Raw genomic sequence first — 22609 nt, 5'->3', positions numbered from 1 at the left:
ACTTCCTAACATGTGGCACATAAATTATACACTGGGCTCATGTGTAGGGCAATATAACAACTTTATTTTATTTTATTAAGGTTCCCGGGCTTGTGTAGTGTAATGTATTTGCTGCAACATATACGTCTATTGAGCACCATAGACTGGGAGCAATACAAATAGATAGACCTAGGGGCAAATTCACCAAAGAACGAATTCTCACCAGCTCCACCGCACTTTGTGCCTTTTCACAACGCTTAAATTCGTTAGCACTACACTAACTCACTAAAATGCAGAGTTGCATCTCAGCAGCTGAATGGTAATGATGTTTCGCTAGCGTTAATTCGCCAGCGCAAGCATTTCTCGTCGATCTTTCATTAGGGTTCAGTTCTGCCTAGAGAAACTTCTTTAGTACTCTTACGCTTAGGTTAATTTGAATAGGACGGATACATATAGGTCATATGGACGTCTTTATTAGAGATGTTGGTTAAAGTGCTTGAAGTGGCCCCTTATTATTACAAATTTCCAAGGAAACAAAATATAGACTAAAGAGTTCCTCTAATGCCCTAGACATGAGCCCACCCTAAAACAAATGTGGCATGCTCCAAACATTGGTTAAAAAATTGTTAACACAAAAATCTTTAATAGACTTTTGAAGACAATCCCGCTTTAAAAAATGAAAAAACTTATTTTTTTACAACTTTTCTGACTTTCCAGTACACAGGATATAATGTCACTGACATTAGATTGAGGAGGATGAAGCTTCGTCTTATCAGTTCGCCTGGTCTAAGCTGGCAAAGGAAACTCTGTCGAAAGAGATAACGTTCTGTAAAATTTAAATTTCAATGATTTTGTGGAGTAACGATTATTCACCTGAGCGGAAATTCAACTGGCAATAGAGCACGAAACTGGGAGCATGCCGCCCAGCTGCTTTGCAATGGATTTGGAAGCACTGGGAACATGTCGGAGATTTGCTAGACCTATAAAGCTTCCACACTCCAATCCCTTTCCGAAGACTTGTGCATGTATGCGTGCGCATACGAGTTCAGAGCCCTGTCCAGATTTGATTGGCGGATCTGCCTCTGGAGACGCTGACAATGGCTAAACTTTCATTTGAAAAAAGTGTAGAACTCGCCTTTGTCCCTAACTTTTCTTACCCAGAGGCTTTTGTCCCTTTTCTTGTTTTAGGATCTACTTTTTTGTTCTGTTGATATAATTAATTCCTGTTTATATTTCTATAGTGCCAACATTTTACTTTCAACATCTGGACCATATTGGCAGACGAGTTGACCATTATGAAAGACCAGAGCTATCTCTCGGATCTTATGAATATGTTGCTACACTGGATTATTGCAGAGTATGTCAATTAAGGTTTTTCATATTGTGTTGATTTCAAGCAATGACGTTTTCAGCCCTGTGCTTAGCTATAAGATAATGACATTAGGTCACAGCAAGTTTGCATTATTTGGCAATTGGTAATATAATAAGACAAAACAAGAAATAATCTATAAAACAGCAAATGCATTAATTTTGTTACAGCATACATACATTAATACTTTAAATACTTGCAGTTATCCTTTTTTACATTTTAGTCTTTCTTTTTTGTGAGAGAAGTTACCCCAGTGCGCACATTTTTAAATCTATCACTATGTTTATTTAACACTGATTTTTTAATTTGTCCTAGAAAAACAAGACTCCAAATCCACCAGCATTCATCTTCATGATAGATGTTTCCTACAATAATATAAAGAACGGTGTCGTTCGCTTAATATGCGAAGAGCTAAAAGTTCTGTTGGAGAATCTTCCAAGGTAGACTTCATGTAATTTAATTTACAGATATTTCATGCTGTTAATATACATGTATTTAATTTATTTCTATTTTCCTTTGTGAAGAGAGTGGTATTCTGAGCCGGATTTCAATTGTTATTTTTAATTATATATATTTTCTGTGTGTAAAGATGGAGTTTTAACTGCTATGATTGTAATCACTTACCTGACACCCATGGCCAGTGATCCTGGTAGCAGAAAATGACACCAACCTAGGGAACTTCTGTGTCAGGAGCATGGAGTAATCCTCTTCCTGCTTCTTCTTTGTACATAAGTCTGCATTAGAGTAAAACGTCATCTTTTTCACTCTACTGTGAATGCGTCAACCCGGGATTTGAAGAAAGAAGTAGCGGAAGAGGATCTCTCCTTGGCACTCATAAAGAAATACCCTCAGCTGGTGCAGTTTTCTGGTAACAGGAGCACCAGGCACAATCACTAGGGGGTGCTTAACATTTAGCACCCCAAGTGATCTAGGCTTTCCTTCTTCTTTAATTAGCCTAACAACCAGGCAGCATTTTGAAAGTTAAAATGGAGATGATGAGCAGATGGACAGATTGGAAATGTAAGCCGAAATATGCATAACAATAAAACTGAAGCCTTGCAATCAATCTGTTTTTTTCCTGGAGACAGCGACCATGACAACCAAATAGCATTTACTCTAAGTTACTCAGAATAGGGGCATCTATAACATAACAAAAGTTTATTTAAAGTGTGATTTAATTAATGCTCTTTTCCCTTTCCTTTCCAGCTTGCAGCAGAACCCATTACAAACTAGTGCAAACTAGTTTAATAATTCATATACCTGACATACTATTTGTATATATGCTATAAAGAATTAAGTATTATTTAGTTTATTACTTAAAAAACCATTTAAACACATTCATTTACTATAATACCGTATTTATATGACAATTCTTACAAATTAGCCAGCATAGCAACAAATGTTTAGAAATGTAAGTGCATAATGAGGTGTCCTGGAACAGATGAACTAAACAGAGAAATAACAATTCTAGTAATGTATGAAAGTAATTTGGCAACAGATGATTCAAATATCATGGACAGTTTACATTTTCATCAGTTTGCACTTTCTTGCTAATCTACAGATTCTACCCTCAATGATGCTTCTTAGCAAAAGTCACTGAGACAAATTCTGAGAATTGTTTCTGAAAAAAAGCCTGTGACAAGCAGGATGGTTGTGGTACTCATATAATAAGACCTTTAAAATGCTAACATCATGGGGGATAATCATGTAAACAGGACCTAAGTGATGGGGCAACACAACTTCTGTTGTGTCAAACTCATTTACCATTAAACCATAAAGTTTTAAAACCATAGTTCCCACTTGCTTTGCTATAGGTACAGAATATTAAGGAAACAGATATGCCATAATACATGCTTCAGCCTTTCAGAATTTGTACCAGAATGCTAACTGTTTTGTATTTCCATCCCAAATAAAACTGTTCAACTATAATAAATGCATTTTTGCTATGGGGAATATTGAGGGGGGACTGATTCTGTTGTTAAACAACTCAAATTCTACTGACACTAAAAACTATTCTCTGAAATATTAATGTACATTAAGGGGGTTATTTATCAAAACACAATTTTTATGATTATTTTATTAAAAAATGTCCGACCAAACTAGAATCTACAATTTGACCTTATTTATTTTTTAAAAAGCTAGACTTAATCGGATTGGAGTAAAAACTTGATAAAATCGAGTGAAAATCTGAATCGTACATTTTTTTTTAAAAAAAAATCCGGAATTGCTCAATGTTTTCAGGCTTTTTCCCAAAAAGCCTGAAATTTTCAGATTTTTGGCGAAAAAGCCCAAAATAGACGGATTTTCAGGCTAAATCCAGCGCAGACCACAGAAACTTCCAAACAGGATAGGGACCTCTCCTACTGACTTTTATACAACCTCTGCAGATCTGATATGGCGATTTTTTGATTCTGACTATTTGCAGCCTGGGGGTATAATAAACCTCAAATAATTCTTTTTTTTTTCCACAAAAAATTTGAGTTTTTGCCCTAAATAGCTCGTCCCGAAAAATGTGACTTTTATTAAATAACCCCCTGAAAGTTACCTGTAGGTCATGTTGATGTTTTTTTGCTGATAGGGCAGCTTTTGTAAGTAATTGTTACTTGAAGTTAAGTCTGACTGTGTACTCCTTTTAATCACTGAATTCTATACCTCTCCATCAACCTCTATACACATACATATATATATACTAGTTTGTCTATGTAGTGCCCCTTGGTGCATCAGTTTTATTTGAAATATCACCACATTAAAACCAAACAAATCAGAACTACAATTCATGTATTTTTATTGTCTTCTATATATATATAGATTTACTATATTTACTTTACTATATACTATATTTCCAAAACAAACTATAGACTTGAGCTCAGCAAAATGAACTGGTCACCAAGTTTATTTCTTATTACAGAACTATCTATGTTGTTCTAAGTGAGCGTAATGTGCATTGAGAGGTTTAATCAGAGTAAATTATTATGAGCCCCTACTTGAAATCTAAAATAGATTATGGAAAAGGGCTGAACTGAAACAGAAGCAGGGGAGAGGGTTTAACTCATTCCCCTCAGCAAAATGAGAGATTTGAAAGATTTAGACCTCTCAAGTTGATGTATATTTCTTCAGGGATGTCTTGGTTTATGTGAGCAAGATCGACCAGATGTTATCTTCCACGGAATTAAAGTCATATGCGTTTCACATTCCAGCTTTGTGATGACTCTATTTGTTTCACACTCTTTCCCTTACAATCCCAAATCTGTTTGGGCACTTGCAAATTCCTTTTGAAAAAGTATTTGACAAAGTAAGCCTTTTTATGTTACTGCTGACAAAAAACTAATTACATACTATATTTTATGGGGGTTATTTATCAAGCTCCGAATTTATCTCAGTATTTCTAAGATAAAAATCGGAGCAACTCCGAATTCCCGAACGGACCTTATATCATTCAAAAGAATAGGTTCGGGCAAACTTCGGAACTTTGCCTGAAAAGTCAAATTTTTCAGAGTTTTCTGACTCTTTGGCCCAAAGTCTCCAAAATCATCTGACTAATACAGGACCCAGAGAGCTTTGAGGTGCTGGGATTTCAGATTCAGAGGTTTCATACCATCAGACTTTAATAAATCCCGAAATTCTGATTATTTTTAAGGTCAGAAAAATCCGAATTTTTTGGATTTCGGGTATTCAGAACTTAATAAATCCCTCCCTATATGTACATAGGCCATACCAATTTCAATTTCTATGCTGTTAGCATTCTTAGATATATTTATAAAAGCCATTACACGTAGAATAAAATGGAATTCTAACATGGGTACGTAGATGTATTTGGACATATCTGTTCATTTGTATTTTTTTTCTATACATTATCAGAATTACCCGAAATTTGAATATCATACCACTCTACTTAGGCCATTTGTGTTAATGCATCAATGTTTCTCAGACTTACCTATAACAAATGTTTTTTCTATTTGCCAACAGAGAGGAGAATTCAGAATCATCAGCAATCAGGGTTGGATTTGTCACATATAACAAGGTTCTACACTTTTACAATGTCAACAGTAACCTGGCCCAGCCTCAGATGATGGTGGTTACAGACACAGCTGAGGTTTTTCTTCCTCTGTTGGATGGATTTCTAGTCAACTTTAAGGAATCAAAATCAGTGATTAACAAGTAATGTTATTTCAATCGAATCGCCTTTTTTTACATGCTAAAATGTTTTTTCTTTAAGTAAATAAACAAAATGTATTTTCTTTAAGTAAATAAGTGATGCAGAAGAGTAACAAAATATTGCTGAAATAGAAAACACCGGCCTATGACTATACAGTATGTCCATGCTAGGTCATGTAAATAGTATTTTAATGAAAACTTTTGGGAGCATCCAGATATAAAACATGGATGTAGCTCTTACCAGTGACTATTCGGGAGGGTAGATTTCATCACCCATGAAAATTACATGTATTATGCTTTAAATTTTTTTCTTTTGCATAACAGTGTTCCCGTTGCTGTTAAATTACAGCTCACAGAATGCTGTAAGGTCATCCATTAGACATTTCTAGTAATAAATGCTACAAAGTTTTCCTTAGGTCTAGTTAATTCATAGCAGCCACTATTAACTGGTCACTTCATTGATAGGAATCATATGATTGTTTGCTATACATTTGGATTTGGAGCAAATATTTGAACATTTATTACATTATCCAAAATTTCTATTTCTATGGAGTTGTAATCTCTGAACTGTCACATTCACTACATCCCAGTGTTCTCTAACTTCAGACTTTTTATGTTGTTAGATCACTGAATTTTGTGCTTTACATTCCTCTTGCTTTGTTGGCTAATCTATAATTTTTCCAATTCTCATTATAAAGATTACAAGTAGAATGTTTGTCCTTTAACCAAAAATCAGCAACTGAATTGTGACAGACTAGCCATTGCTGAATAATACATTCAAATATTGGTTGTTACATGTAGCTTTTTTGATATGTTACTTACAAATCTACAAATACCCTAGATAAAGTGAAGGACATTTAGTCCTTTTAAAGGTATTTCACCTTTAAATCTATTTTTAGTATGATTTAGAGAGTGATGTTCTGAGACACAACTGTTTTTAAATCACTTAACTTTTTTTCAGCAACTATCTAGTTGCTAGGGTACAATTTATTCTAGCAACCAGGGAGATGTTTGAATGAGAGACTGAGAATAAGAATAGGAGAGAGCCTGGATAAAAAAAAGTAATAAATAATAATAATAATAAAAGGAATAAATAATAAAAGTAATAAAAAGTAACAATAACATTGTAGCCTCACAGAGCAATAGATTTTTGTCTGCTGGGGTCAATAAAAAATTAAGATCCTTTGAAAAACTGATAAGAATAGGACATTATTTAACATACATAGGGGTCCATTTATTAAACCTCAGATTTATCTGGTCAAGGGGAAAACTTGAATTTTTTGTGGGGTGAAAAACTTGAACTGTTAGAGATTTATTATACCCCAAAGCTGTAAAAAATCTGAACTAGAAAATACACCATCTCAAATCTGTCGAGGTCATGTAGAAGTCAATAGCAATGTCCCTGAAGTTGTTTCTTGACATTGTGATCTGCACTGAATACCCCGATAAAGTCAGGTTTTCACAGCGAAAATTCGATTTGGTCAAATTGTTGATGAATGAGTTCAATTCATGGAAGGGAGTTTGGTCGGAGATTAGTTTCATAAGAAAAAAATTGATTAATTCGAGTTTTTTTAAATAAACCACTAAAAGTTAACTTAAAGTTGAACTACCCCTTTAGCTGGTTGCTCTAAAAGTTATTGCTGTTGGTTTACATGTTGTCCCATCCCTAAATTAATTCCATTCTCATGCAGTTTATTGAGTCAGATTCCCGAGATGTTTGCTGATACTAATGAAAGTGAAACGGTCTTTGCTCCTGTTATCCAGGCTGGCATGGAGGCACTAAAGGTTAGAATTATATTATAGTATATCATTATGTTGCTGTGTTTGTTTCTAATATATTTAATAGATGGAATAATACATCTCTCTGGTGTTCTAGTGCTGATAAGAAATTAAGCTCTGTTATTAAACTGCATATGACATAGGAAGAAGATTTAGCAGGGATATGCATAAGTTCTTGCTTAATTTTGTACAGCCTATATTAGCTTGTATATTTAAATAGGCTGGACTCTAGTGGGGCTTAGTAAAGTAGAATATCTACAGTGTATGTGGGGTCCTCACTCTTTACTTAGTTCATTATCATCCTCATCATCAATTATTTATATAGTGCCAGCAAGCTACTCTCTGTATATTACAGTGTTATGAAATAAAAAGTATGTAAAATTTAACAATATTACTATGGTTATTGTGGCCCTGACATGTTGAGCTTTCATTTTCTTTTAAATCAAAACAGGCATCGGAATGTGCGGGCAAGCTTTTTATCTTTCAGTCATCGCTACCAACTGCAGAGGCACCTGGGAAGTTAAGGAACAGAGACGACAGGAAGTTAATAAATACTGAGAAAGAAAAGGTACCGACCAAGAGCAGAACTGTGTAATAAAACATCTGTTAATTTAAACAACTGTTATGTTTCTCTGATATTTGACACATTTGGAAAAGAAATGTGTAGCTAAAATATACATTATTGTAAGAGAACAGTAAAATCAGCATCTTGACATACCAGTACAGTATCTACAATGGTTCTATATCTGTAAATTGGAACATTAAACAGTAATTTTATATGTGTGAGTCTTACAATATGTTGATGGCTGAATCAGAGAATTGAATTGGTAGCTTGGTAATCATCCTGGTATACCCATTGGTTTATTTACATTAGTTCATCTGTGATCAGTCAGAGATATTCAAAATCCTGTACTGTAAAGGGTACCAGAGGGAAATTCTATTGGATCTTTGAATTAACTGATAATATCCTTAGAAGCATAAGATGATGAGTCACAAGAAACGAATGGTATTATGTAATAAAATAAACTATGTTTTTGTTTTCCCAGGTGCAGTTACCCAGAACAACCAATCAACTACTATTACTTAGTGGTCAGATGTTTAAAAGCAAACATCTTATTGGTTGCTATGGTTAACTTAAAAAATGTAGTGTATTTTATTTCATATGGGCAGGGTTATGTTATGTAGAGGGGGTGCATAGAAAATGACATTCCCTAACTGTTTGAAGACATGAACTATATGTCAGCTGAGAAAATAGGGCTGTGGTAAATCTTCCATTAACAGTTGCCTTGCACAAACCATGCTTAAAGAGATACTGACATCAGACATTTAATTGACATCTTGACATCTACCATAACATTGTCTTTGCATACTATTTATGATTTTGCCATTAAATTATTTGTCCAAAGTTTTTACGTTACCTTTTTGATCCCCATGTTTCTCTATGAGGAGGCTGTCATCAGGTCTGGACTGAGAATGGAAATAGGCCATAGCATTTCAGGTACACAGAGGCCCAAACAACCCCCAACAGCCCACTAAATACTGACTTTCTATGGCACCTTATAGCAGCCCCTCTGGCATTTGCCAGAACCCACAGTCCGGGCCTGGCTGCCATATTTGTGCAGCAGTAGTCAGCAGTAGTTACAAACAGGTTGAGAAGGAACGGTCATGTTGGCAAAACAGTCAGGCTTAGGAACTTAACTAACAATTACTTACAAAAGCAGACCTATCAGGGAAAAAATATCAACATGACCTATAGGTAATTTTTAATGTACATTAATATTTTTTCTTATTTTTTAGTGTCAGTATCACATTTTAGAATCTTTGGGTCAGAAATGAATACTCTTTTACTAACAAATTTGCTTAAAATGGAGGTTTTAAAAACAAAATATTAGACCTTATCACAAGGTCTGCCATAACTGTTTGTCTTGTTTCTTCATAGACTCTTTTCATGCCCCAGAGTAATCTTTATGAAAACCTGGCCAAGGAATGTGTGGCCAATGGATGCTGTATCGATCTTTTCCTTTTCCCAAACCAGCATGTGGATGTAGCCTCCATGGGAACTGTGACAATGCAAACAGGAGGCAGCCTTTACAAATACAGTCAATTTCAGGTAAGGGAATTACTGGAAACACTTGTTGCTTCTTTATGGAAGGCATAGGGTCCCATGTAAGATTTAAGGATAGCACTGCATAAGTGGCCTGATGTTGTCCTCATGCTATGGGATTTTCTACCTGCCCGATACATCTATGAAATTCTGGACAGATATCAATTGGGTAGACCATTATTTTACCCATTACATGCACCAATAGATGATCTGGAGGGGCTGAGTAAATAAAATCATTCTCAGTATGGCCAGTGTTATTGCATAGAGGATTAGTTGCATGTCAGTGCCATCTACTGGTGATAAGGCTTAATTTTCTGATTTTTTTCATCTTATATTTTTAGGTGCACACAGATGGTCAGCAATTTATAAGTGATCTTAGGAAAGATATTGAAAAAAGAATAGGATTTGATGCAATCATGAGAGTTCGCACAAGCACAGGTAAACTGTCAAAAGAATAAGCCATATGTACGATTGCACCTTACTTAAAAGCGTGTATCTTTTCCAAAAAAGCAATAGAATCATTATACTGTAGCTGCCTGAATAGTTTACATTTTCTTACCAGCTGAAATTCTGGTAAGATGAATCTGACCCAGTCTGGTGTCTTTGTAAAAAGTTAATACATACATGTCGTAGTTATATATTTTTGGGTCTCCTTAGGTTTCAGGGCTACAGATTTCTTTGGAGGAATCTACATGAGCAATACTTCTGATGTAGAAATGGCTGGTGTGGATTGTGACAAGACAGTCACTGTGGAGTTTAAGCATGATGATAAACTTAATGAGGACACTGGAGCATTAATTCAGGTATATTAATATTAAATATCTCATTGTATGTCACTTATAGTGAATAACTATTTGTAGAAACAGTTTTTATGCAAATTATGTTTGAATATGTTAGATAAATAAAGTCCCGTATTCACCTTTGTCAGAAAAGAAGTTTATAACTAAACAGAGTTCGTCATCCCTATTCTTCTTTAGGTAATAACATAAACAATAAGGTACTGTATTATGTAGATAGTCAGCGCAGTGTTGTCAGAAATTGTATGAATTATGTTTACTTTACCTTTTCCCATCAATGAGGCAATTGTATATAATAATTCTTTTACATTCTGAATATAAATTAGGGAAAAATGAGGCCCTCTGGGTCTGGCAGCCGTTAGTTGTACAGATGGTTGGGCCTACAAGGCATTTACAGCCTAAAGCTATTATGTAAGCTCCTTTTAAATATGTATGGGGATGTTTTAGATAAACCCAGACAGTATGGTAACAATTTAACATTTCAAGGAGACTGACATTGTATACACATTTAGAAAAACAAACCATATGGTACCTTGGACCTCAAAATCCAAGGTGCATCTGCACCGAAAGGTTGAAATAATTAAGCCATATTTTACTAAATGGAAAGTTCAAGAAAGTAACAGATTACTGCTGCCTATCCTTGTTTTTTTGCCAGACACATCAATAGTGTATAGCTGGAGAACTACAATGTCCCAGGTTGAACATTCAGAACTCTTTAAGCTTTTTACATAATCCATTCACTGGTGTTTAAAAAATATATATGAACACATTCGTTCATTTTTCAATATGCAAAAGGCAGCTTGTCCTATACATTTCCAAGAGGGGCAGTTTTCTCCTGTTGCTTTTGCTGAAGAGTAAATTAGATTTGCCCTGTGCTGGAGAGCAGAGAATGGCAATTGGGATAATCGTGAAGAAAAGGGCTGCTGTGTTTATGTTGTGTTGTCTCTTTAATTATGAGGCGGTGCTAGTTTATTGTCTCTGTTATAAATACTCTGTTTTTGATAACCACAAGCACAGCTGCAATTATCCTGTGGGCCTGCAAATATACTACACTACAAAGCCAACTAACCAGTTTATAGTTTTAGTTTAATCATTTACATAAAAGAAATATGTGCTTATATAAATTTTATCTGCAGGAGAATTACTGCTTTCTGATCTCAGCATGCTTCAACTGCACCATAGGAGTGGCATCAAACCTAAATTTAAATGTGACAGAAGTGCTGTGTGGGCATAAAACAAAACCTTGTTTTGAGCTGCAGCATCTCAAGTACATGAAGCTCATTTTGGAGCATTATTGATTGTTATAAAAGTCATGTAATGTCTGGCATTGTAGGACTCTAATACTATCTGCATTTTTAGTACTTTTAGTATAAAAGTAGTGGTTTTTGTGATGTAGGTGTTGTGTGTTGTTAAATAATTGTATATGTTTCATGCACTAGTGACACGGTTTGCTTTATTTTAGTGCGCATTACTGTACACAACCATCAGTGGCCAAAGACGTCTTCTTATCCATAACATCAGTCTCAGCTGTAGCTCTCAGATGGCAGATATCTACAAGAGTTGTGAAACAGATGTCCTCATAAACTTCTTTGCTAAATCAGGTGAGGCTCCCAAAAGGATTCACTGGCAATGCCTGCCATCATTCTGGTGGGTTAACCATGTAAATCTTTTTTTGTGTTGGTGTGTTTTAGAAATAAAGCCACTGCCATATGTGTATATTGAAACATTCAAGTTTCTTTTACTATAAAATATGAATTTTTAGTGGCAAAAAAACCTTGAATTTTTCAGAATTTATTAAACCCAGATGGTGTTGTCAATGGGGCAAATTTACTAAAGGCCGGTAAAAATTTGCCAGGGTGGCGTCATTTCGGAACTTCACCGATTTACTAATGGTCGCCCGTGTAACTTCGCTAGCGAAGGAGAAAGACTCTACTGGTAATTCGCTCCCTAAAGCCTGGTGAATTTGCGCTCTGGTGAATGGACGTAACTACGCAAATTCACTAAAATGCAGATTTTACTGAACTTACCTCTTGTGCCATACTTACCTTCGCCAACTCAGACCAGGCGAAGTGCAATAGAGTAGATAGGAGTTCCTTAAAAAATTAGTTAAGAAATTTTTAAGTCCCAAACAACGCTACCGTCTTTTCCTTTTTCAGGGTGATAGGCTGAAAAAGAGCGTATTTTTTTTTTGGGGTAACCGGTTTCCCCCCCTACATTTACTAACATATGGCACATAAACTATACACTGGGCTCATGTGTAGGGCAATATAACAACTTTATTTTATTAAAGTTTCCCATAGTGTAATGTATTTGCTGCAACATATACGTCCATTCAACTTCCCGCCGTATGCAAATTAGGCAATGCCAGTGCAACTTCGCTTCGCTTGGTGCAGTAACGCTAGCGCAACTTTGCCAGCGTTCGGCGCCATGGAAGCAACTTCGGATTTTAGTGAATTAGCGTTGTCCTGGCGAATCTACGCCTGGCGAAGTGTTGCTGGTGAATTTTTGGAGGTTAGTAAATTTGCCCCATTGGTGTGGTGGTCTAGTCTAGAAGATATCCTGATCTGTGCTGGGTTTCGTGCAATAATCTGAAGATTTAATGGTTTTCAGGCAAAAAAATCATACGATTAGATTTTATCCAGCACCAGAAATTTTTAAAAAAATTTATTTATAAATAAGGAGAAAAAAAACGTGCAGATTTGGTCGGAGTAGTTTTCAGATTTCGGATTTTGATATAATAACCCCTTTAGACTATGAAATGTGCATTAAAGACATTACCTACAAGCTTAACCCCACAACACATTCTATATTTTAAAATGATTTTAAAAGGACAAAAAGAAATAAAATGCTATAGCATGTCCCAACCCTGTCCAATGTACAGTAAGAGTCTTAAGAAGCATTCCGTACTCAATAATCCCCTGAAATGTAGAGATGCTTATCCACCTCATCCCAAATCCCAACAGCCTTGTTTTATTCTTGAATGACAAGCTTAAAATATTGTAGTGGTGTTAATATAGTGTTTGTAGTCTCGCCATGCAGAATAACGGCAACTACTTCACAAGGTTTATTTGGCAAGCTTTATGTGTGAGTGTGCAAGAATAATTCTGGGCCCTTATCAGAACATAAACATAATACTGCCATGCACGCTTTTTTATCAATTTGTATGCTACTCTAAACCAGACATGGTGTGGTATTTGTTTTGCTTTTAGAATGAGTGATATTTGCCCACATATCTCAGTTTATTCTCATTGCGTTCATGCACCAAACGTTCCATATGAAGGGAGTCTGCTGGGAGAGTTAGAGGCTTAAACAGTATGTATGTATAGTCCAAGAAGATGTGTTATTTTACATAAGGACACCGAGTTTGAAGGGGAGGGTTGCACACAGGGTTTATTATAGTGGGTTATATATTTTCCATCTTTGTTGCATATATTTGACTAGGACTACAAGATTGACACTAGGAGAGAATCAGGTCACAAAAGGGTGGTGCAATATGTATGTTTGATCTAGATTGTATGATGAATTTAATGACACACTTGTGGGTTATATTAGATTTATTTATATCTATAGGAGATAACTATAGTGTATATTCACACATGTATATTTGGGAATTATATTGCGCTATATTTTGACACATAAAATAGATTGTGTGGAAGGAGTTAATGGCAACACATAACTAACATTGAGAGAGTGCTGAGAGATCCATTTAACTATTCAAGCCATTTAGAACTGGCAATTTGGTTAGCGATAACAAGTGTTTGCTGGACATGATTTAGGTACTAAAGAGCGATGTGATTATTTTTTCATAGCTTAGGGTTAGATTATTACTTTTAGAAAACGTCATCTCTATTGAAGCTGTTTGCCCCCCAGTATGTAGTTAAAAGGCATATTCTAATGTGTATGAGTTACTTTTAGAAAGGCCTCAAGGGGGCCGAAACGTCAGTCAGTATCTTGTATTGACTGAGTGCAGACTCTATTCGAAGTTTATATATATATATATATATATATATATATATAAAACAGTTTAAGCACAGAAGTAACAGTAGACAGAAGGTAGTTCGCACTCTCGGGTCTTAGGAGGTGAAACAAAGTGAAATTTAGCCTCCAGAAATAAAATGTTACTTTGCACATCACCTATATATTATAATACATGATTCACATTTTTCCCTTTAGCTTGTTTGTTGCTGAATAATAGTGTGTGTGTGTGTGTGTGCGTGTATGTATATGTGTGGATATTGCATTTTCAAATAAATGCAAGTAAAACTGTAGATTTAATCCAGGTCTGTCCAATCTATAGATTTCCTATGGCTGCTGTTGAAATACAGTGAGGATGGAAGTTGTAGTTTTCCAACAGCCAAGCTGTAACTTGGATACTCTTGTTTTAAACCCAACCACAAAGGTGTAATACGGAGAAAATGCCTTACTTTCCCATCCGCTTGCAATTCACCCTGCGGTATAAAAAGTACTGCAAACCCTTGCACAAAGGCCATTTTCATAGATGCAATTTACAGGAAAATGGACAGCAACAGTGATAAGGCCTGTAATGGGACTCTGAGGGCAGCAGAGATGTCTCCTTAGGCAGGCTTGTGAACATGATTACCAACAGAAAGCAGCTTATTATTTTTAAATGCTATTGTTTATTGTTCATGTTGGAACATATATTGTCTGCAAACCTGCCAGGATATTAGACTCAGCTGCTGAGATGGAATACAAATAAGGTAATAAACAGAATCTGAATAGCATTGTGCCATAATGATATTGCTGTCCTACAGTGATATTGTTTATAAAACCTGATTTGCTAAACTTAATATAAACCTTTTTAATATGCTATGTTGTTTCTCTGTAGCATACAAAGCAATTCTTCACCATCCTCTGAAGACAGTTCGTGATGTGCTGATTAGTCAGACGGCACACATGTTGGCATGCTACAGAAAGACTTGTGCCAGTCCTTCAGCTGTCAGTCAGGTGAGCAATTTCATTAGGGTGATATAAGGGCATTTCTTAAGAGTGTCTAAACATAAAGCATGAAACATGTCACATCCAAGTGCATTAGCAATAGACCCTTGTTTGACCCACTGCCACAGTCTGCCATCCCCATTATAAGTATATGGCCTGAGATGAACTCATGGCAGGCAATGAAGGTATATCAGGCTTAAATCAGGCCCTATATCTCTCTCTTCAATCGCACTCTCTAATATTTGCCATAGAAACAAACCTAAATCCAGCAAGCTGCTGTGTCTGTGACCGGTAGCTCAGTCCCAAAATCTATAGTTTGCCATTGACACTTACCATTCCCCCTGACACAGGTTCAGAAACATCTGCCAGTTTTTTGATTAAATGACACTTGCTAGTACTGAAAAACAATGAATTCCTTTTGTACATTATTGACATGCCAACTTTATTATGCCTGGAAAGTCATGCATTCATGCAGATGTTCCAGTAACAAAAAAAAAAAATCAACTCCGGAATGTCATCTTTTTCAGCTCATCCTTCCAGACTCCATGAAACTGCTCCCTGTATATATGAACTGCTTGTTAAAAAATGAGGTTCTGATTGGCAGTCCTGAGGTTCCCACTGATGAACGAGCATTTCAAAGACAGCTGGTTATGTGCATGGACGTGGCAAGCTCGCAATTGTTCTTCTACCCACAGCTTCTACCAATAGTAAGTGAGGTCAGGGACTCTTTGCAATAAACATCTGCTATACCTAGGAAAAATGTACAAACATCTGCTGCACCTAGGAAAAACACAGTATTACCATGTTAAATTAGACAATACAACATCAGCATACATTCCTTCCTTACTTAAGTGGCTGAAAAGTTTGGTTGCTACCTAAATTAGCATTGGACAAGATAGGGCTATGTTCCCTCTATTGGTTTTCTTTACTTGTAAAAAATAATCCCAAAGAGGCTTGAACAAATCAGTGTATTTTGCATAGTGTAGAGACTGCAGCAACAACCTGACATAGAACATAGAGTGATACCTGATGGCACTTGCTAGTATTTGAGTGGAGTCCCAATGTCCTGGCCAACCTTCACAAGCACCACCTAATTGCACTATAACACATTTATTAATGCTATGTGCAATGGCATGCTGGAAATGGCTCAGGGCTGCCATCCGGGGGTTACAGGGGGGGACAGTTGTCCCGGGCCTGCAGGATTTTGTGTCTAAGGGGGGGCCCGGCCATGCTTCACTTACTTGATTAGCCGGGCCCCCCTGCTTTCAGCGTGCTGCACAGCAGCTCTGTACAAGGAAGATTTTGTCCTATTAAGATCTGCTGTAACCTCATTGGTCCTTTAAGAATAAATCCCGGTAAATCTGCATTCGGATTGGATCCCCTTATTCAATCCCTGTACAGCGTTACCCGGACTTATTCTTAAAGGACCACGAGGGTACAGGAAATCTTAATAGGAGAAAAGCTTCCATGCACAGAGCTGCTGTGCAGCACGCTGACAGCAGGGTGGCCCGGCTAATCAAGTAAGTGAAGCATGGCCGGGCCCCCCCTTAGACACTAAACCTTGGCAAGCAATTTTTTTTTTACTTGCAGGAGGGCCCCTGATTACCAATGGCTTTTTATAACTTGTGTGGGGGGGGGCATGAATTTTTTTTTTACTTGCAGGGGGGGCCTGATGGCTTTTTAAAAAAAAACAATGGCTTTCTAAAATAAACTTTTATGGGGGGCCCTGGATGCAATTTTTTTTTTAACTTATAGGGGGGCCCTGATCACCAATTATTTTGTTTTTTAACTTGTAGGGGGGCCCTGACCACCAATTTTTTTAAAAAATTTTTATGGGGGTCTCTGGCACCACAGTTTTTTGGTAACTTATAAGGGGGCCTGACCATCAATAGCTTTTTATAATGTGTGTGTGTGGGGGGAGTTACCTTTTTTAACACTGACGTCTATGTGGTCTTTTAACTGTAGTGTGGAGTGGGCGGGATCTGGGGTGGGGCTTGGGGGCCGGGTGGGGCTTGGGGGCGGGGCCCAGGGGGCCCTGAACATTTTGTTGTACGGGGCCCCGTGATTTCTAATGGTGGCCCTGATGATGCTATCCCCACTCTAAAAAAGGCAATTTGCTTACAATACACATGATAGAGTCACTTCTGGTGCACCAATGATATTAATAACGGCATTAGAATATGATTAACTTGCTGCTTAAGTTGGTAGCAGCTAATAAAATGGCAAGCTAATGTCCTTGCTAATGCTGTGCACATTGGAAGAGACACCACCCCCCACTCTAAAAATGTTAGCCATAATTTATGCACTCATAAATGAGCCCCAGTGACAGGCGGCATCTGGATAGTGTCATTTGTGCAGCATCAAATTGCATCTTCATATTTATATTTATAAAATGCTACACCTCCTCAATTGTTCATATTGCTAAAACGAATGCTTCAGCTTAGCAGATACAGTAGGTGTGCATTGATATGTTAATATTTTCTTCTAAGGGCTATGATTATCAAGTGCTTGGAATTGTCTGGTCACAATAGAAATACTGTATGTGTGTTTTTGTTCCTTATCTAGCACACTATTGATTTAAAGAACGATTCCATCCCAACACCAGTACGCTGCTCTGAGGAACGTTTATCTGAGGGTGGGATATTTTTGCTGGCCAATGGTATAAATATGTTCCTGTGGCTGGGCATCAATTCCCCTCCAGAGTTCATCCAAGGGATTTTTAATGTGCCTTCCTTTGCACATATCACACCAGAAGCTGTAAGTATTTTTTCTAGTTTCTGTGAGGCCTTTTATTTTGCTGAAGTGTATATCAGAGTAATTATAGTCAGTGTTTTTAATTTATGGGAATCACACATCACACGTTCTTTCTATTTTAATATATTCTTTTTTATTTCCAGACTTCCCTTCCAACAGTGGACAGTCCCCATTCTAAAAAACTGAAGTCAATCATGGAAGCCATTCAGAAGAAATGCCAATACTCTATGAAGGTAACACATACATCACAACAGTGAATAAAATATCAGACTCTCAGAATAAAATGCATGAAACTGACCATTATGTGCTATGCTTTGTTACTTTGAGTGTTCATATTTACCATTAATATGACGTGGGAACAAAAGCTTTGCCTTATTGGGTAACTGTCAGGACCAGAACTATTACCATCTGGCAGTGCCAATGTATTCTGTTCTGGGAATATGCTGACATACTGGGATATTTAGAAGTGTCAGTCATATGCAGAACTGATCATGTTTGATTCTTGTTTCATAGTTTTATTATATCTTGGAGATACTGGAGATTTTTTTGTAGTTCACCTTCAAATTAACTTTTAGTATGACATAGACACTGATATTCTGAGACAATTTACAATTGGTTTTTTACTTTTTATTTGTTATGGTTTTTCATTTATGTAGATTTCTGTTCAGAAGCTCACCAGTTTGGTATTTCCACAGCTACAATATCTCTTGTTTACCTTAGTAATCAGGCAGTGGCTTGAATGGGAGACTGGAATATGAATAGAGGGGGCTTGAATAGAAAGATAAGGAGTAGTGGTGGCCATACACGGGCAGATAAAGCTGCCGATATCGGTCGTTTGGACCGATTTGACAGCTTATCTGCCCGTGTATGGGGGCTTCCGACGGGTCATCCCGATCGATATCTGGCCACGATATCGATCGGGAAGGTTGGATTTTTACCCGACCGACCCGTCGGAGCCGCTTGGCGCATCGTAATTCGATCGTTCGGCCATACGGCCGAGCGCTCGAATAACCCTCGATATAGCCACGCAGTTTAGTGGCATATCAGGGAAAGATCCGCTCGTTTGGCGATGTCGCCAAACGAGCGGATCTTTGAGTCTATGGCCACCTTAAAAAGTAACAATCATAATAAAATTGTAGCCTCAGAGAGCAATACGCTGGTGGGATCAGTGACCCCATCTGAAAACTGGAAAAATGTAGAACATCAAGGAAAATAATTCAATAACTATATATATAAAAAAAAAAAAGGAAGACCAACTGTTAGTTGCTACAAGGAAATAGCAATTGGGAATTTCTATAACATATTAAAAGTTAGGGGAACCTGCCTTTTAAGCAAGGGCTCCTCTTTCTGGCTTACAGTATATCATTTGAATCAATCCCTGCCCTAGTGGTGCTTATAATGTTACACACGGTGCAGTTTCAGGTAATTTTAATCTGCCTCCATGTTTTGTGGAAGGACACCTCAAGGGACCACACAGACACAGGGAAAACATACACATGCATTTATACTAAAGCCATCACTGAGGGATGGGGCCTAGCAGTATTTTTACAGAACTGGGACTGCACAGCATCATGTGTGTGATTTACCAGTCAGTGGTTTTAAACTATAAAAAACAGCATCACTTATTTTTGTTCTAATGTAGAAGCAGGTAGACTTACGGCCTGTCTGTTTATGTGAGGGAATATGCAACAACATGGGACTGTAAGGCACTGCATTTACTGTAGTTTGTATTGTACCTGTCCAGCCTGATGAGTATAGACATGTGGTCAAACTGCATATGATGTGATCACTCTGTCAGTGCAACAAACAATTGGAACTAGCAATAAGCCATCATTGTGTGGGATACAAATGATAAATTAACCAATAGTTTATAGCCATCTTATAGCTATTGGGGGGAACTGGGAGTTGTTGTTAAAGGGGTTGTTCACCTTCAAACAACTAGTTGTTTTCAGATAGATCACCAGAAATAACAACTTTTTCCAATTACTTTCTATTTTCTATGTGTGACCGTTTTTCTAATATTAAAGTGTAAAGTGTAATTTTCCACCTTCTAAAGCAGCTCTGGGATGGGGGGTCGCCGACCCTGTAAACTGTTGAATACATTTAGTTGATACATTTCTTATCTTTGTCCCTGCTGAGCAGAATCTCTGGGTTTCATTACAGGCAGCTGTTAGAATTGATACAATAGTTGCTAATACTCCAGAGATACTGCTGAGAAATGTATCAACTAAATGTTGCAAAATTGTAACAGTTCAGAGTCTGCGCCTGAATTACTGAGCTGCCAGACTCAAACACCAGAGACAGGAATATTCAACTTTAAACTTAGATTTTGGAAAAAATAAATAATGGAAAGTAAATGAAAAAAGTCATTATTTCTGGGGAACAATCTGAAAAAAACTGAACTGAAAAAAGTGTTTGGAAGGTGAACGTCCCCTTTAACAGCAGCTAGGCCGTATTGAGTTGCACATGGCAGTTATACAAAGTGAGAATATTGAAGAATAATCCCCTATGTTAATGTATTTCTCTTACAGCTTATCCTTGTGAAGCAGAAGGACAAGGCTGAGATGGGCTTCCGGCAGATGTTGGTAGAAGACAAAGGCCTTTTAGGGGGAGCTTCATACATGGATTTCCTCTGTTGTGTGCACAAAGAGATTCGTCAGCTTCTTACCTAACGGCTATGCAGAACCTTCCACAAACCAATACAGAGAACATAAGAAAATTCCTGCAATACCAAAGCCTGATCTGCACATCGTAGTCTGGTTTAGTTTATACATGCTTTAATTGAATGAGAAATAAGAGACTCAGGTAAACATTATACAAATGATTTTAGTTTGTAGATGAACAGGAGACTCCAATATGATCTTTTATTTCAGCCAGAACCCAGAACTGGTTCACTGTGAATATTCTTTGTAAAAAAAAAAGGACACAGACTTTGCACATGAATATTCCATCCTATCCATCCATATGTCATTGACCATTTCTGTATAGAGCAAATATGTATTTTTTAGGTATTGCATACAATTCACAAATTCAAAGAAATAAGTAAAAGGTGTGTCATATTTATACAGTAGCTGTATGTAAGATGCCTCTCATTAGAAGATACTATGTGCAACTGTTATAAAGTAATGAAGGCCTATATAATGGGCTGTCTGCTATACAGAAGATGAGAATATGGTGTATATATATATATATATATATATATATATATATATATATATATATATATATATATATATTTATATATATATGCTCATTAAACCAGTTATCTGGAAAAGGAAAAAAATATTTTGAATTTAAATTAGAAACAAACCCTAAAGTTAAAAATCCCCTACCCCCCTACCCTATAAAGACCCCCCTCCTCCCCCCAGCCTAAGTCTTACCCGGGGCAAATGCCCCTAACTTTTTACTTACCCCTCTGTACAGATTCTGTCCAGCAGAGTTCACGGGCGCCATCTTCAGCCACTTCGCGAATCTTTGGAATGAGACCGGCGGATTGGCGCATGCACAGTTGGAGCAATTCTCTGTTTCACGACAACTGCGCATGCGTCGAAATTCACGAAAATTGTGAAGCGCTGGTCTCATTCCGAAGATTACCGAATAGGCTGAAGATGGCACCCGTGAACTTCGCTGGACAGAGTCTGCAAGGAGGGATGTTCTAAACATATTTTTTATAAACATGCTCAGTAACCTGGGTACTATTTAATAATCTGTTTATGAATTTAAATTCAGATATAATCTCAGTAAATTCATTATGATGCCAGCCAGATAAATAATGAGTTAGATCTTACCATTAGGGTAACTAGAACTATGGGTCTGTGTTAATACAGAATGACCTGAGGTACAATGAATTGCTTGGGGGTGAGCATGCCATTGGTTGATCCCAAACACCTGCACAGTGGCTATGGGCGTCCTAAATTGTATTTAAAAAAATAATGAGCTTGTCTACGCTTTAATGTTCTACAATCCATTCAATGGCTGTCCTTTCCTGCGGCACATGAATATTGTTTGCCACGTTGGTGCTTTGAAGTGGAAATCTTACCCCATATCAACTGAGGTTTTTTTACTCTGTAAATTAAAATATTAATAAAAATATTCCTATTTAATAACCCTATTTAATTACTACTGACACAGTGTGACAAACAGCCTGCCGACATTTATTACCCTGTTCCGTAGTATTCAAGTTACATTCCTGACTCATGTTTCTGAAATGGCATTGAGTTGCAGTGACATCCCACACTACCAATGCCAGTGTAGTAAATTGCACATCTGCTATTAACCTTTCTGTGTGATACACAGCCCAGACAGAGGCTAATGTAGTATGGAACATTCACTCTCCCCCCCTGGAATAACCAGTTCCCTATGATTTGCTGAACATAGATATACCGGTAGTTAAATAAAGAGGATGTTAACGCTCATTGTAAACAGGGTATTTGGCTTTAGTTGGGCTTAGTTTAACAGTACTCTTAGTATATCTAGTCTAGTGGGTTTAACGTACAAGGGGTCAGGAGATTGGGAGATAAAGGGACTAAAGGTAAAATAAATGCACACAGAAATTATCCATGAATGAAAGACTGTAGTGTTATGTGTAGAAATGGATCTAAATGGACTTTGATGAGGACCTGCAGTTTTGGCTAATGTTCTCTGTTGTCTACATCTTAAATATCATTTCAATGTAAATATTAAAAAGCAGAGTTACAAAAAAAATCGAATTGGTCT

General features: G+C 36.9%; 1 protein-coding gene across 1 annotated transcript in view; it reads left to right on the top strand.

Moving 5' to 3' along the window:
* sec24d.L (SEC24 homolog D, COPII coat complex component L homeolog) overlaps nt 1-20960 on the top strand; it is a 48393-nt gene extending 27433 nt beyond the window's left edge. Inside the window, exons 10-23 of the mRNA XM_018251637.2 lie at nt 1221-1336; nt 1664-1788; nt 5315-5506; nt 7195-7288; nt 7734-7850; nt 9222-9392; nt 9728-9824; nt 10044-10189; nt 11646-11784; nt 15030-15148; nt 15667-15846; nt 17705-17896; nt 18037-18126; nt 20425-20960. Coding sequence (XP_018107126.1) covers nt 1221-1336; nt 1664-1788; nt 5315-5506; nt 7195-7288; nt 7734-7850; nt 9222-9392; nt 9728-9824; nt 10044-10189; nt 11646-11784; nt 15030-15148; nt 15667-15846; nt 17705-17896; nt 18037-18126; nt 20425-20565 — 1919 coding nt within the window. The 3' untranslated portion in view covers nt 20566-20960. The remainder of the gene's footprint in view (nt 1-1220; nt 1337-1663; nt 1789-5314; nt 5507-7194; nt 7289-7733; nt 7851-9221; nt 9393-9727; nt 9825-10043; nt 10190-11645; nt 11785-15029; nt 15149-15666; nt 15847-17704; nt 17897-18036; nt 18127-20424) is intronic.
* Nucleotides 20961-22609: the final 1649 nt, after the last annotated feature.

This window comes from Xenopus laevis, chromosome 1L (assembly GCF_017654675.1).
Source record: "Xenopus laevis strain J_2021 chromosome 1L, Xenopus_laevis_v10.1, whole genome shotgun sequence".
In the NCBI taxonomy this organism is placed as follows: domain Eukaryota; kingdom Metazoa; phylum Chordata; class Amphibia; order Anura; family Pipidae; genus Xenopus; species Xenopus laevis.
The sequence above is the reverse complement of the archived record's forward strand: the minus strand, read 5'-3'. Positions and strand labels throughout refer to the sequence as shown.